A 16069-nucleotide genomic window follows, 5' to 3' on the forward strand; every position below is an offset into this window, starting at 1 on the left:
TATATATATATATATATATATATATATATATATATATATATATATATATATATATATATACCCTTAATATTTAATAATACCCTTAAATTTAAATTTTAAAAGAAATTAACATTTTCTAATGAAAATAATATCATTGATATAAATCTCATTATTGTTCATGTTAAATTGTTAATATAATAAATAATGCATAATTAATCAAATCAAATAAATATTTTACTATTGTCAAGTGCATTTCTTATTGCATTTTAAACTGGAATCTTGAAAAAAATTATTTATGCAATTACATTTTAATTGCAGCTTATTGTGATATTTAGCATTGCAGATATAAAAAATGTGTACTAAATTTACTAGTTTGTACTATATTTACTAGTTTGATATTAAGAATTTGAGTTCTGTGAGTGATGATATTGTTGATATCAAGAATATGTTTAATGGAAATGGAATTAATTTTTTATATTAATAATTTATATCCTGGGAATGATTAAATGTCAAAAAGGCTTGCCATATGAAATTACTGCACTTGGTATAATATTCTTTATTTCTGTATAATTCTTATAATATTCAGCAAAATAAAAAATAAAGTTTGGTATCTGTAAGAATACATTTAAAATCAGGAGATAAATTTTGGTTAAAAAAAAAAAAAAAAAAACAAGCTAACATATTTTAAATATTTTTATCTACGGAACACCATAATTCTAATTATGTAAATTGTATACGGATTTTTTTCACATAAAAGCTCTAATTGTGGCAAAATGTTGAAAGCATGCTATGAAACTTTAAAAAGTCAAATTATATGACGTTTTGATCACATTTTTTCAGCACAGTTACAAAAAAATGTAATTAACAAACAGTACAGCGATTACTCAGACAATCAAAAGATTTGATCACGTGAGAGTCATCAGACCCAAACGCACATGACTTATCACGTGATTAACCGTAGCTCCATAAAAGCCGTCAGCCGTGGTCGTCGGTAGTTGTTTATTTCCGCCCAGTGTACGTTTTGGGGAGTGAGACCACATTTAGTACTGCACGACTGCCATACACAAGACAGGTGAGTATCTTATATATCTGAACTTTTGTTTTAAATCACGGGGATCGTGATTACATTTACAGAAAGAATCATATGTAAGGTCATTATGATATAACATTGTGTCGTAGATTGCGCAATCATATAACACGGTTTGTAAAAATAATGAATAAATAACAAGGTTGCATCTTTATTTGTATAAAGACTCTTATTGGTTCTCATGATTTATTGGCGTCTCTTGGCTGAAAACTTGGGTTGAATGTTGGTTCGACTGCAGTGAGTAAACAAGGCCAGTCGTTAAAAACGAAAGTGAATTAGTAACCAGAGCTTCTCTCAGAACACACATGAATGCTTGAAGTTTGTTACATTGCTAGTTTTCTTACACCTTTATTATTAGGTTTCTAACAAAAGCATCAAACTATTTGACTTTGAGTACTGTTTTAAAATGGAAGCCATTCAATGGTGCAAAGTTATTTTACGCTATACAGTCTTTTGCAGTATTGACTAAATGAACCATTTTAATTTGATGAAGCGGGTTTTAATTCACTTTAGTTACCCAGATTGCTGCGGGGTATTTAAGCCGCCGGTTGTTCCTGTAAATTGCGCTGACTCACGCACCTTATAAATGATGTCATTACAAACTTTTTAAGGAAGTGCAAACCATTATTTATATTAAACTTAGTCATTTACACTTAGTCATTTGCACACACTTAGTCTGTTATTCACCAAGATGCTTTATTGTATATTGTTGTGTGGCCTTTGTTATGATGGCAGTAAAATTGATAAGAAAATTCTCTTAACAACTGAGTGATGGGCTTCTGTGGAAGCAAATGGGGGTTTTTCTGTTGCAAAACCAATAAGAGTTTCTGACAGTCTTGTGATGTCTCGAGGTTTCACTTCTGCATGACTGCGGTGTCTAGATGACTCTCCTGTGGGCAGTCATTGGTTCACTTGCCTCAAGTGTCCTTGATGTACCACTTGACCATTGCTGGCTGACAATTTAGAGGTTTAGCCTAGCTTTTTTTTTTTCTCCACACCCCACCCCCCTGATGTTATTAAATCTGAGTTGATGTTATGAAGCCAAAGATTAGAGAATTGCCCCTTTCAATCCCTGCTTTTAAGTAGCCACTCACAATACTTACTTGCAAATTGGATTTTCTTGTTTCAGAATGTGGCGGCTGGCGTTCCTGTGTGTGATCTCAGCCCTTTCAGTGAGCTGGGCCCGACCTCGCCTCCCTCCCTTGTCCCATGAGATGGTCAACTTCATCAACAAAGCAAACACTACTTGGACGGTAAAATTGTTTTTGCAATGCTCTGAACTGTTTTTGGCAGGTGCTGGAAATAACTTTCGCACTTTTTATATTGGCATTTCTCCCCTATAGGCTGGACATAACTTCCGTGATGTGGACTACAGCTATGTAAAGAAGTTGTGTGGGACTTTTCTGAAGGGTCCCAAACTCCCTGTCATGTGAGTTCAAGTACATGAAGAAGAGGAAGTGCAACCTGTTTATTTTGCAGTCACTGTGTGCATATGACAAACACATCATGTGGTGCATAATCTGCATTTTTCCTTGTAGCTTGAAGTTCTGCCTCTTTGCAACAACTGTTGCTTTTGTCTTCAACTAGGGTTCAATATACAGAGGGCCTCAAGCTCCCCAAAAACTTTGATGCAAGAGAGCAGTGGCCCAACTGTCCCACACTCAAAGAGATTAGAGACCAGGGTTCTTGCGGTTCATGCTGGGTGAGTTTTTCTTCAGTGGACACTAAAGAAATTAATATAGACTGTCATGTTTTTTTTTTTTCTTTCTTGCAGGCATTTGGAGCTGCCGAAGCTATCTCAGATAGAGTATGTATTCACAGTGATGCCAAAGTGAGTGTGGAGATCTCCTCTCAGGATCTGCTAACCTGCTGTGACAGTTGTGGCATGGGGTAGGTAACATGGATGCAGCCCCTTTTTTAATCCTCTTTGCATTAGCAATTCTTAATTGCCTACCTCGCAAGCAACTCAATGCATGTCTTTAATGCAGAGAACTCTTAGGTCTTTGATAATTATGCATACAGAAGTTAATGTCCAAACATCTCTTATACAAGTTACATTGCAGAAGAGGCTTTAACATTGCACATAGCTTAAAAATGCAAGTTATTACCAGGGGTTTACATTAACACCTGCCAAATGCGGGTAGATTTCAGCTCTGGTGGGTTAGACTGACACCTCCACTAGTCGCTTTGGCTGGTTGGAAATAATTTTTAAATTGTAGTTTTCTCAAAAGCAGGGTTCGACAACAAGCATGGCCTAATATTCGTGCAAATGTGATGTTAGAATCAGGAAGCAGCACGACTGACAAATCACAAAAGACAAATGAGCAAAAAAGAAGGTAAATGCTGAACGAGAGGATGATCACTCGCGCCCGCAGGTGATGTGCGCGACTGTTGAAGCATGCATGCTCCGGTTTGCTTGCGCAAGGCAACAGTGTCTAGAGGAAGTGCAACTGGTGCGATCGATTTTTCTGTGAAATAGACTGGACAAAGAGCGACGATCGTGCACCCACAGTTCTGCTCCTTTTGAAGAGTTCAAGACAAAAAAAAAAACAAAGAAATTCTTATTTGGTGTGGTCCGAGATAAATTTGGTTAATCCTTAATTTTGTGCCCTGAAATGTCATATGGAATTAAAACTAATTGCATTGCGACAACCCGTTTGCTCATACACACTGAGCAAGCTAATACACAATGCACACGAAGTGAAATGAATGAGGCATGTGGACAACGCATCTAAATCGAAGTCATTTTAGCATGTTAGTCTAATTTCTGCATATAGTATATTTTTTTCCAACAAGAAAAGTGTGGCTACCAATGTTGTAAATCTACTAGCACAGTGGCTGGTGATCAAAAGTAAATGTTAAGCCCTGGTTCTTTCATTACTTGGTGCAAATTATCACCATACATTTATTATCAATCTCTCCTTGATGGGTTTTGTATGTTCGCCATATTTTAAGTTCAGTTCAGGGTGTCCGATCTTGGTTTATTATTTTTATTTTTTAAATTTCAAAAACTATTTTAGACCCTTTTAAAGCAGGGGTATCCAAACCCGTTCCTGGAGGGCCGGTGTCCTGCATAGTTCAGCTCCAATTTGCTTTAACACGCCTGCTTGGAAGTTTCTAGTATACCTAGAGCTTGATTTTTAGCTGGTTCAGGTGTGTTTAATTGGGGTTTAAACTAAAACTTGCATGACACTGCACCTCAAGGGCCGTTTGGGGGGGGACGCGTCATATTTACTATTTCAGTTAATTTATCCCCTGGCTCTCCAAAAAAAATTGACAATTTGTAATTTATCTTCCACAAAAACAACCAAGTCTCACTGATTCGCCTTTATCAGCTAATACACAGGTGTCAAACTCCGTTCCAAAAGGGCCGCAGCTCTGCATGGTTTGGTTCCAACCATAATTAAACGCGATCAAACTAATGGAGTCCTTCAGGCTTGTTTGATACCTACAGGTAAGTGTGTTGGAGCAGGGTTGGAACTAAACTGTGCAGGGCTTCGGCCCTCCAGGAATTGAGTTTGACACCCCTGAGCTAATAGTAATGACCAAAGCAAACTGGACCCAGGTGAAGCTCCATACATTTCAGGTCTTAGTGCTAGCAATACTAGAAACGCAAAATGCAGGAAGTGCCAAGATGGCTACCTGAACTTTTTTTTTTTTTTTTTTTCTCAAAGCAAAGTGTCACAACCAGCCACATTTATTTCTTTCTTTTGGGGTCATCCTTACTGCAAACTTGTATGTGGAGGGGTGCCTAACAATATTTTTCGGGTGAAAGGGTGGTCGGGGGGTGGGGTCTCTGGTAAAAAAAAATAAAAAAGGTTGGGAACCACTGCTTTACATTATCTTCCATTTTAAGACAAAAACTTTTACAGAAGTAACCAGGCCATTAGAAATAAATCCTTTTTTTGCGCCAATAGCCTAGTGTTGACACTGCACCAAGGTGCTCACTGCAACCTGAGTTTAAAGCCCGTCTCGAGGTCCTTTGCCTATCCTTCCCATCTGTGCTTCCCACACTTTCCTGTCTGTAAAATCTCCACTGTCCTATCCCAATAAAGCTGAAAACCCCTAAAAATAATAATAGAGAAAACCTTTTTGTGTTTTAGCCCTGGAAGTCTAAGAATTGATTCATAATGGTCTTAAAATATTTAAGTCATTAAATTTGATTTGAGAACCTGCATAAACCCCGTAGTTGTAGCAAATTAAGTTCACACCCGTATATTAATATTAGCGGTCAAAGTATGGATGACTCTACCCTTTTAATTCCTGCGTTTCTCCCCCTAGACTTTCATTCATACATGTGAAAATGTGTCAGAGCAGAAACAAGCTTGTTTTGCAAATTCGCTGCGTTGGATAGTTTAGGCTTTGTTATCTCTAACCTGCAAAATTGCATCACATGATTGCGTGAGACTAACTGAAGATCATCACATGACATCGCTGGACCGAAATTTAAAAAATGGATTGATCACTTGCTTTTAATGTCTAATCGTGTTTATCCCCACCCCTTTTCACAGTGCCGTACAACAGAATTTCGCACGCACAAACGCTAGCATGACTGCAGCTTTTAGTCTAGCTTGGCTGACCGCTTGAACCTTAAAGCAACTTAACTTGTCTTATTCGCAGAAGGAAGTGGATATGTAGTGATCTGTAGTACCAAACCTTAAAAAAAAAAAATAAATAAAATTTTTTACAACTTTGTTAAACTTAACCATGTGAATCAACCAGACCTGGAGATCAGCTAAATGCGAGAACTTAGCTTTGCTTTCATGCATCATTGAATCAGGTGTTGGGTTTTTTTTATTTATTTTTAAATGACCAAAGTTTAGATCTTAATTACTGCTTTACTCTGTACATCTATGTACTAAGACTGACAAAAAAACGATTTCAAGTTGTCTGTGTTGGCTTGCATGATACCAAGTCAGTTTATTTTACTTGTGTTCTCAGATGTAATGGTGGATACCCGTCTGCTGCTTGGGATTTCTGGGCCACAGAGGGTCTGGTCACTGGTGGACTCTATAACTCCCACATTGGTTGGTTTTTCTATTCTTGATTTCTGTTAATCCACTTTTTACGTTCAAGACTTAAATGAGGCTTGTTTTTTAGGCTGTCGTCCATATACCATTGAACCCTGTGAGCACCATGTGAATGGCAGTCGCCCTCCATGTTCAGGAGAGGGTGGAGACACCCCAAACTGTGACATGAAATGTGAACCTGGCTACAGCCCCTCTTACAAGCAAGACAAACACTTTGGTAAGAGTTAGCAGGAACTTGCCTGTTTTTGTACACTTCATGATGGACATTAAGGGTGTTCGAATGTTTTTTTTTTAAAAATTTTTTTTATATAAATGTTTACTAATGACTTGTCAAATAGTCATACCAGAAATCTGGCTTTTTTTTTTTTTTTTTCTTCTGAGTGTTAATTGACCCTTTGCTAAGCCACACCCAAAAACCACAACCAACCAATCGTTCATCAAGGGCTCTGTCAAGCTTTTGAGCGAGTGCATGTGGATTGTGCAAATCTTATACCCGGTATCCTTAAAGTTTGGACTGGATGGTGTAATTCTCGCGCCCCCCCCCCCCCCCCCCCCCCCCCAAACACCCCTTTTGGGTCAAGCTGTGTGAGGGGTGCTAAAAGAGCGGAGCTAAGTTGGTTTTGTTTTGATATTCCTGACACATTCAGTGATCGACAGCAATAACTTGCACACCTATTACCCTAAACAGATCTAAACTGTGTTTCCTACAAAAATATAAAGCAGGTTATGTTTCATAGCTGTCTTTTTTCTTTTCCTTTTTTTTTTTTTTTTTTTTTCCCCCCACTTTATATTATGAGCACTGCTGTTTAAGCCTTCGCCATAACTTGTCATTATGACCTAATTTGCTATTAGTATGACTGAGTTATTGATCCGGCAAATACGAATCTGCAAATCTGTTGCTAACTTAACTGAACTTCATATTTCTATCCATTTCAAGCTACGAATATTTGAAATTACAAATCAACAGAACAAAAATGAGATATGATCACAAACTGAGCACTTGCGATCAATATACTTTTAACCGCAGATGTTTTTCATTAATTTATAAAAAGCACAAACATACTGACAGTTGTAGGCAATTTACCCACAGTTACCCATGGCCAAATATTAGCCAATGCTAATATTTGGCACATCCATCAAATTAAATACTTTCTGGCTGTTCTTTCTATGAATTACCTATGTAGAAGCATTGTCTTTGTGTTTCCTCATTGGTTAGTAATGCTATATTTCATTGCAACACAGTCTATCAGGCTTTTTAGCTAAAAATAGAGAAATCCGTTTATTTGTTATTACTTTATTATTATTATTATTATTATTATTATTATTATTATTAGACTATATCCTCCTGTGCATGAACGAAGCTGTTGAATGGTCAGCATATGAGGCGGCTAAGCTAGCTTCAATTTTGATTGAATTCTTATCAGTTGCCTAATATATTGTGAATATACCCGTGTAATGGATACTGCAGGCTTTTTTTTTTTCTGGCTTTCTCCATCTCACCTGTTAGCCAAAAATGACATCCCTGGCACTATCTGACACCGGCGCACACATTGTAAAAGCCATGCTAGGCACCATTGCTTGACCGATGTAGCAACCGTAACTAAAGAGGGCGGGGATTAGTGAAGGGTTAATTGTCAGTTGTCTTAATGGCACTGATATGTGAGGTCATGGATTAAACGGTTGATGTTGGTCCTTGTAATTGCAGGGAAGACGTCCTACAGTGTGCCATCTAATCAAAATAGCATCATGGCTGAGCTCTTCAAGAACGGTCCAGTAGAGGGAGCCTTTACGGTCTATGAGGATTTCCTGCTCTATAAATCTGGTTGGTTTCCATCTGTGTATGCTGGAATACTGATACAACATAAAATGGATGTGGTTAATTTTATTTCTTTTGCAGGTGTATACCAGCACATGAGTGGATCTCCTGTAGGTGGTCATGCCATTAAAATTTTGGGCTGGGGAGAGGAAAATGGTGTCCCCTACTGGCTAGCTGCTAACTCCTGGAACACCGACTGGGGTGATAATGGTGAGGTGCACATTGTTTGGAAAAATATATATTTAATTTGTGTTAAGTTAGGGAAGTTCCATGGACCTTTCCAGACTACAGAATTCTTATTTTAATTTATTTTCCCCTTCTAGGATATTTCAAGATTCTCAGAGGCGAGGACCACTGTGGAATTGAATCTGAAATCGTGGCTGGAATCCCAATGTAAAAGGAAAAAGACAATCTAAAAGAAGCCCCTGATCAAATGTTATAAGCTGACTGCCATTCTCTGTCCATGGTACATTTTTTTTAAGTATTGTTAATGTTCAGTTTTTATAGCTATTTTGCATTTGGAGGGGACCCTTGTTCAGGCAAGGTTTTTAGTACATGCCTTTCATGCAGCGCAAAATTTAATTGGACCTGCTCATTGGACTTTTTTAAACTGCTGACTATAAGATTTTAGAACAAATTGATGCCTCAATGCCACAAGTTTCAGTGTATTTGGCTTGAATTGTTGAACGGGATTTTTACTTTGTTTTAATACATGATTTAGAATATAATAAATAATAAAACAAAAGCATGTGTGTCTTGTTTGCAACATCTTGACCTGAAGAACTTAAAGTTTTCTAGGAACCTTTTTCCTTGTAATTTACAGCTTCCCCCCCCCCCTTCCCTAGCCTTTTTCAGATTTCTAATACTTTGAAAACCATAAGTAAAGGAAGCTTACAGTGGAAAACAAAGCCTTTCACTTGCTGATATTCTTCCAAATGCCATGTGCAATAAATGTAACTATTTACAACATGAGCTGAAGGCCACTAAAATGGAGGATCAATTATACCTTTTTTTTTTATATTAAGTGCAAACAATAAAGAAAGTGGCATTAGTATGTTCCTGTTAATTCACACTGCTAAGGCTTTATGGTTAGAGCTTTACTCCAATGGAGTAATTGTCTTTTGAATAAAAGCTCAAATTAAAGCGTCTGTTAAATATTTCAAAATTAACCTTGACCAAAAGTAAGCAATTTACATCACAATCAATCCAAATCCTTCACCAGAATCAAACCAATAAGACTGCAGTGGTCATGGAGCTGAAACTCTACCTAATTGAGGTTTATTTCAAAGGCAATTAAATTCCCCAAAAAAGTAGCTGGGTGGTAACTAGATCTTGGCTGAGACTGTATTTGCATTGATCTTGCAGTAAAACTAAGCTCTAAGTTCTGGATTTGCATAGTTTTGTACAGTGATTAATTCAAATGATAACTTTCTGGATTACACACCTCATTCCAGATTGAGAATGTCTAGAGTTCAGTAAATTTGCGATTTACCTTGATGAATAACTCATTGATGATATCCTTAACTCGTGCTTTAAGGTCTTTTGAGACAACTATTTAACATCCATTAATAAATTAAAGTAAATCAATCATATGAAGCAGGTGAGTGGTTTTAAATGTATGCCTGATTTTTCTTTTATCTTTTTTTTTTTTTTTTTTTTTGAGATGCAGCTAAAGCAATAACTTGGTCTCTGAAGTTGCACTTATTGAGGATTATCCATTACATCTCAGGTTGGTTCTGATGGATTGGCATGTTCTCCAGTTCCTGATGGTCATCCTGCAGCTTCTGCTCTATTGGAGGCTGCTGTTGGTCCTGCTGTTCTTCAGCTTTCTCTGGTGTTTGCTTGTGTTCTTCATCTGTCTCGTTTTTATGTTCAGACCCTTGGTCAACCTCTGCATCTTTCTGGTGATTTTTAGCATCTCCATTTTCTGGTTTCTTACCAGTTTCCTCTTGCTTAGAAGTCTCATCAGCAGGTGGATCAGGGGGAATGTTATCTTGATGCTCCATTGTGGATGGTGATAACAGCTCTGATGGAGCCAGTAGTCCATCCTGGTTCAGATCCTGAGTTTGTAGAAGGTAATCCACCAAGATGACAACCTAAAATGTTAACGTCATATGAATTCAAGAGCATTTTACTTTAACTTAAATAAATTAATGGAGAGAAAAGTAAGCGGTACTCACAGAATCTGTTGACTTTGGTGCCATTTCATGGTAAGTCAGGAAATCTGTCAGAAGCTGCATCAGTTCAAGACCGTCCATCTGCCCACTTCTGTCATAGTCATACAGGGAGAAAAGGAAAAACACCTCTATAGAACCACAAGAGAACAAAACACAATATGCTGGTTAACCTCCAAAAACAGCTTTAAAAACATGCATAACCTCTGAAACTCTGGGACCCTGTACCAGGTCATGACGTCATTTACTTTTCTAAATTTTAGTGGTCTGTACTGGCTTAATACACCCATAACTGGTTCTGTTCTTTCATCAGTTGGAATAAATCCCTTTTGCATATACTGACAATTTTCTTTTTTCCTATAATTACTGACATGTGCAGGAACCACTGAAATGAATTGTAGCAACCTAGACCACACAGAACCTAAAAGGTACACTTTAAAATTTGAGTTTACAAAAATACAAAACAGAGCCTTTTTTTTTTTTTTGAAGTGGTTCATTATAACACAGACAGCATATACAATTATTTTATTCCCTTTGTTTTATAAAAATTTAAAGGGTTTTCTTTAAGATGAACTATTGCATTTACACTTCTGCATGTGGATTTGGGAAGCTGTTAAATTAGAGTGGGCAAAATTCAGGCGGGTGGCGCAGTAGAGTGCTGTTGCCTCACAGCAAGAAGGTCGCTGGTTCGAGCCTCGGCTGGGTCAGTTGCTGTTTCTGTGCCAAGTTTGCATATTCTCCCGCATTTGTGTGGGTTTCCTTGTGCTCTTGTTTCCCCCACAAGTCCAAAGACCTGATACATGTAAATTGGTTAAGCTAAATAGTTCGTAGTGTATAAGTGTGAGTGAGAGTAAATGGATGTTTCCCAGTGATGAGTTGCAGCTGGAAGGGCTGTGTAAAAACGTGCTGGATAAATTGGTGGTTCATTCCGCTGTGGCGACCCCAGATTAATAGAGAGACTAAGTCGAAAAGAAAATGAATAAAAATCCAGATGGAAACCCCAAAATAGCACTTGACTTTAAGAATAAAACATGAACATCAGAAATATTTTTCTGTTAAGGAATATATACAGCTGCAGAAAGAAATCAAGAGATTCCTCAGAAATTTCTCTGGATTTATGATTTATAATTACAGTATGTGCATGAGTAAAACCCACTGATAACATCTGCCAAAATTAGAATAAAAATGTAATATAGACCAAGTTTATATTTTATTTCACCAAAAACACAAAGATGTCATGTTATCAGTCATGTTTATATTCATATCTGTAAGAATAACCCTGATTTTCACTACAAATTAAAACGTTATTCTGACCAATTGTTGTTTTTTGAAGGATAAAAAAAGCTCTAAATGACAAAATTCTATTTTATTTGAAATTTTGGAAGAAATGCTGTCAGACCTTTATACAATAAAACATATTCTAATGTTATTCTCAAATAAATACAGGCAGCGGCGGTTCATTCCGTTGTGGTGACCGCTGATTAATAAAGGGACTAAGCTGAAAATAAAATGAATGAATGAACATACAGGTAGCATAACAATACAGTAAATCAGTAAATTCAGAGAAACAGACTTTTCAACTGGTTCCACAGCCTCTCTCTTCAACAGTCAAATTATTCTAATCGGCTTCTGAATTCATAAGTACAGCAGAAATGTGTGACTGATTATTATTCAGTGCTACAATAAACAAGGCAATGTGCAGATTCCATCAAATTTGCCTTTTTATCGCAACACTCTTAACAGACTGCCACCTCTCTTTGTGAATTTGTGAAGGATACTTCTTATGATATTTTTTATATGATTGTACATCACCACAAACAAAATCTGTGTGCTTGTGTGTGTAAATATATTTATACAAAAGTTCCGTCTCATTCTCGAATCTGATTGGCTGATAGCCGTGCAATATTTTGCCAGTAACACCACTCTTCTAGCCTCTTAACTATTCACCACTATTCAACAAGCAGAGGACACTCTACAGTTTGACAAATATTGCTGCTGTTGGGCAACATAATGTACCTTTGAGGCCTTTTTTATAATTAATGGGAGAGAGTGCATTGGCGGCCATTAGCCCGTCATTGAGCAGGAAGTACTTTCTCTTACAAAAGGGTTTTGAGACTCTCTGTGTTTGATTTTCTTTTTTATACACACAATTATGCCATCTAACTGTTGTATAAACACAATATCACACTCGTAGCAGTGCAATGTGGCTGTATATCATCACTGGTGGCAACACACGCCTCCCACCAGTGCCGATGTACAGCCACATTGCACTGCTACGAGTATGATATTGCTCATTTATTTATACAGTCAAGCCTAAAATTCTTCATACCCCTGGGCTATGAATAATTTCAGAATTGATACGGTTTATACACACAAAAACACAAACAGATTTTATTTATGGCGATGATGTAAACTCATGTCAATATTTATATATTTGGAATTATGTATTCATTCACAATATAGAATTGAGTTAAAATAGATTAAAAATGTAAACACCAATCTTGACTGAAAATGAAGGTAGTTAATTGAGAAAGCGAGTTTACAACACAGTATTAACCTTGCTCCCTTGTGTTGAGCTCTGGACTTGTCTGTCCTTCCTTCAGGTTGCTCTTGATGTAGCTTTGCAGAAGCCTGTCACACAGAATCAAAGATACATCCACTTTACAGTAGTTTGATCCATACTGTACATTCCTACTTTAATATATTTAATGGCAAAAAATTCACCATTGCAATCAACATGCACAACTGCATAACTTTTCTTCCAAAATCCAAAGGTTTTAGCAAAACATGTTTCAACAAAACGGTTTTATTATTGCTTGTTGAGCATATCAGTGTCAGCTGTGGAAATCTCAGCATTATCTCTGATGGGACGTTGGACTTTGAAACTTGGGGCAATACTTTATTTAACCAGGTGGTTTAAAGAAAGTAAAACAAGGCTCAAGAAAATGTAAGAAATATCACCTGCGGTTGTCTTCACTAGACCCAAAAGGATTAGCAAGGTCTGGTGCAAGGACGCCATCACTAGAAAACAGAACAAAACAACTTTCAGAACTAGGCAAAGTTCTTTTCTCTCTCAGACACACACATATATAAACACAGTGGCATGTTAAACACAACTTTAAGATATTGAAACTTGATCTATCCTAATCAAAATATTAACAGCCATGTTCTTTGATAAATTAACAGAACTATAATATAATTCACAATGATAATGTAAGCACAAGTTAACTATGTACCAGTTCTATGAATGATCATGTAGTGTTTAATACATTCAATAGTTTACTGCCATAAGTAGTGTTTTCACAGATTTTTAAAAATGGAACTTGCAAAGAATAGCCAACATTTCCCAATATGTAGCACTATCAATGATATAAATAAGAATTTATCAGTCACACTTTACAATAAGGTTTCATTAGCTAATGTGAGTTAACGTGTTTACTAACATTAACTAATAATGAAAAACACTTGTACAGCATTTATTAATCATAGTTCAACATTTACTAAACGATTATTAAAATCCAAAATCACGTTTGTTTACATTTGTTAATGCACTGTGAGTTATGAACTAACAACTGTATTTTCATTAACTAACATGAAACAATAACGTAATAAATGTAGTATAATTCATGTTTGTATGCATTAACTAACATTAACTAACACAACTTTATTGTAAAGTGTTACAAATTTAACAACATATTAAAAAATATGGCAATTAAGTCAAATCCCAAACAACAGTTTAGTTTATGGCTTCTTGAACAAGTATATTACTATTAATTGACCTTAGTTAATAAGCAAATTTGTTCAAAAATGTCTGAAATAGCTAACTTGTTGCTCTTCGTAATAAGATATGTCAGATATTCTTCTAAATATGTTACGTTAAAGACTAACTATACACAGTCACACAGTAAGTACAGTACCGGCGGCAGCACAGTGTGAATGCGGCCTACTGTAACGTTACCTGAGGCTCTGGACTTGTGGAGCACACAGGGTCAGTGCTGGGAGGATGAGCACAAACACAAGCCGTGTCGAGATCATATTAGCTGCTCCTCTGGATCGCATTAGGACACCTGTATCAGCACAGACAGTTCAGACGGTCAAAGAAACGACTCGTGAATCAGATGAGATGCACAAACAGCAGAAATCGATCACTTAAGAATGAAACGATTCTTTCGGATATGAAGAGTCAGCTGACCGAACACCTTACATTGCGACAATGAAGCTTGCAACTGTTCTTTGTATTTACATTGCGGCGTGTTAATATACTGATTCAATAACCACAAGTAAGGATCAGCAAAGCTATGCGAAATGCTACTGTACCTTCACTGTTGACGGCGGTCAGCGGACCATCCATGATGAATCCCCCACCGCGGCGGATGAGAGCAGCGCAGCCCGTGTGTGTGCAGCTCTGACCGGCTACACGTGGATTCCGTGGACGTGTCGTGGCCCGGATAAAATAAATCAGCTCCTCCTCGAGCTCTCCATATTCCGCCTTCCACCGAGTTCCATCATCGCCACGTAGAGTCGCTGACACTGCGTTTACAGCACGCCGTTCCTCCGCACGCACCGCCTCTTACTGTACACTATCTATTCTGTTCCTCAGGGAATACTGGTTGTAAATAAACCGAGGAGTTACGTAGCAAATGTTTTAGCTTTATTATAGAGCATCACAGTGACATCATCTGGAATTATCTTTTAATAGATATGAAATTAATTTTAATAAAGTCTTGTTGGTGGTAAATGCCTAATACCCTATAAATACGGTATGTACACTTATCAAATCTGCGACTTTACGTGTAATTCAGCACTTCTTCACTAACTTGGCAGTGCATAAGCATTTTAGTCCTGACTGTCAGACAGGACACTCCTTAACTAAAACTGTCCAAGTTTTGCACAATTTCGCCACAAGATGGCAAGCATGATCTCAGTGAAACTTACCCACCACTGCATACAGCAATGAATACTATTGGTAATACTGATAACAATAATAATAACATGTAAGTATGATATGGAGGGTTACATTTTCTTGATTTTTCATCTTTAAACAATAGCCTACTCAACTTGGAATTTTATCCCCAGTTACTTTTTTTAAAAAACCTGAGAGGTCTCTCTTTTCTACTGATTTGTAACTACAATATTGCTAGAATCTCTTAAATAAATAAATTATCGAATTTTCATAAACAAGCTTTACTTGCATGGTCACTGATTTACAAAGACAATTTCCTCCTCATCAGCATTTTATCTGGAACAAACAGGACATTTTTTATTGCAAATCTTTATTTTTAAATGGTTGGTTTGAGAAAAAATATTTTGACTATCTCAGTTATTTAATTCAGAAGGTTTTTTCTTAAATTTAAAAAAAAATTGTGCAAGTTTGGTTTCCCTGTAACGCTAAAAGAATTTTCCATTGTAATGGATGCAACTCTTAAAGGAGTTATACTGCTTTTTATGGTGGCGTATTCAGTGTTTCGTCTGCCCCCTTGGAAACTTCAGTGGAAAAAGCATGTGTTTTTGTCACAACTTTCCTCACGTAATTACAAAATCAGGTCTCTCTTTCAAAAGGAAATTGTAGCTACCCCATGTGTAAAGTTTTTTTTTTTTTTTTTTTTGATGGACATATATGACCAGATTCAATGGAAAAAAAGTTTGGCCTTTATCTGTAAAATATATAATAACTAACAAAATTAGAGACATTTAATTTAAACTGTTACACAGATTTTACCCAGACAAGACATTTAAAAATATATATAAGTCAGATATAGATCCTGCTGCTTATTCTGTAATATACCCAGTGAAACTGCTGATCATATTTTTTGGAATGGTCTTTATACACAATGCTTTTGAATTGAATTTTATTTGTTTATTCATCACAAAATATTGGACTCTTGTTATCTTTTTTAAGGATATCATGTTGTTGTTTTTTAATACCCTTGATGATAAAAGTAAGGAAAATTCCATATACAAGAATAAATTCTTTCAACTTGTT

General features: G+C 36.6%; 2 protein-coding genes across 3 annotated transcripts; one reads left to right on the top strand and one right to left on the bottom strand.

Annotated features, from left to right (window-relative positions):
* Positions 1–933: 933 nt before the first annotated feature.
* ctsba (cathepsin Ba) lies at positions 934–8660 on the top strand. Of its 2 annotated transcripts, none has more exon segments than NM_213336.2 (10): positions 934–1051; positions 2196–2319; positions 2410–2495; positions 2654–2768; positions 2841–2956; positions 6008–6093; positions 6167–6313; positions 7802–7918; positions 7994–8122; positions 8236–8660. In NM_213336.2, coding segments are annotated over 9 exon segments (993 nt in total). In that variant the 5' UTR covers positions 934–1051; position 2196; the 3' UTR covers positions 8310–8660.
* A 499-nt stretch (positions 8661–9159) lies between these two features.
* cgref1 (cell growth regulator with EF-hand domain 1) lies at positions 9160–14618 on the bottom strand. The gene is made up of 6 exons (XM_087290782.1): positions 14404–14618; positions 14045–14153; positions 13048–13107; positions 12644–12717; positions 10093–10217; positions 9160–10008 (listed from the first exon to the last, which is right to left on the bottom strand). Exons 1-6 carry the CDS (start codon positions 14435–14437, stop codon positions 9631–9633), a joined length of 780 nt encoding a protein of 259 aa, XP_087146908.1. The 5' UTR covers positions 14438–14618; the 3' UTR covers positions 9160–9630.
* Between the last annotated feature and the right edge of the window lie 1451 nt (positions 14619–16069).

Source organism: Danio rerio, chromosome 17 (assembly GCF_052040795.2).
Source record: "Danio rerio strain M-AB ecotype USA chromosome 17, GRCz13ab, whole genome shotgun sequence".
In the NCBI taxonomy this organism is placed as follows: Eukaryota; Metazoa; Chordata; class Actinopteri; order Cypriniformes; family Danionidae; genus Danio; species Danio rerio.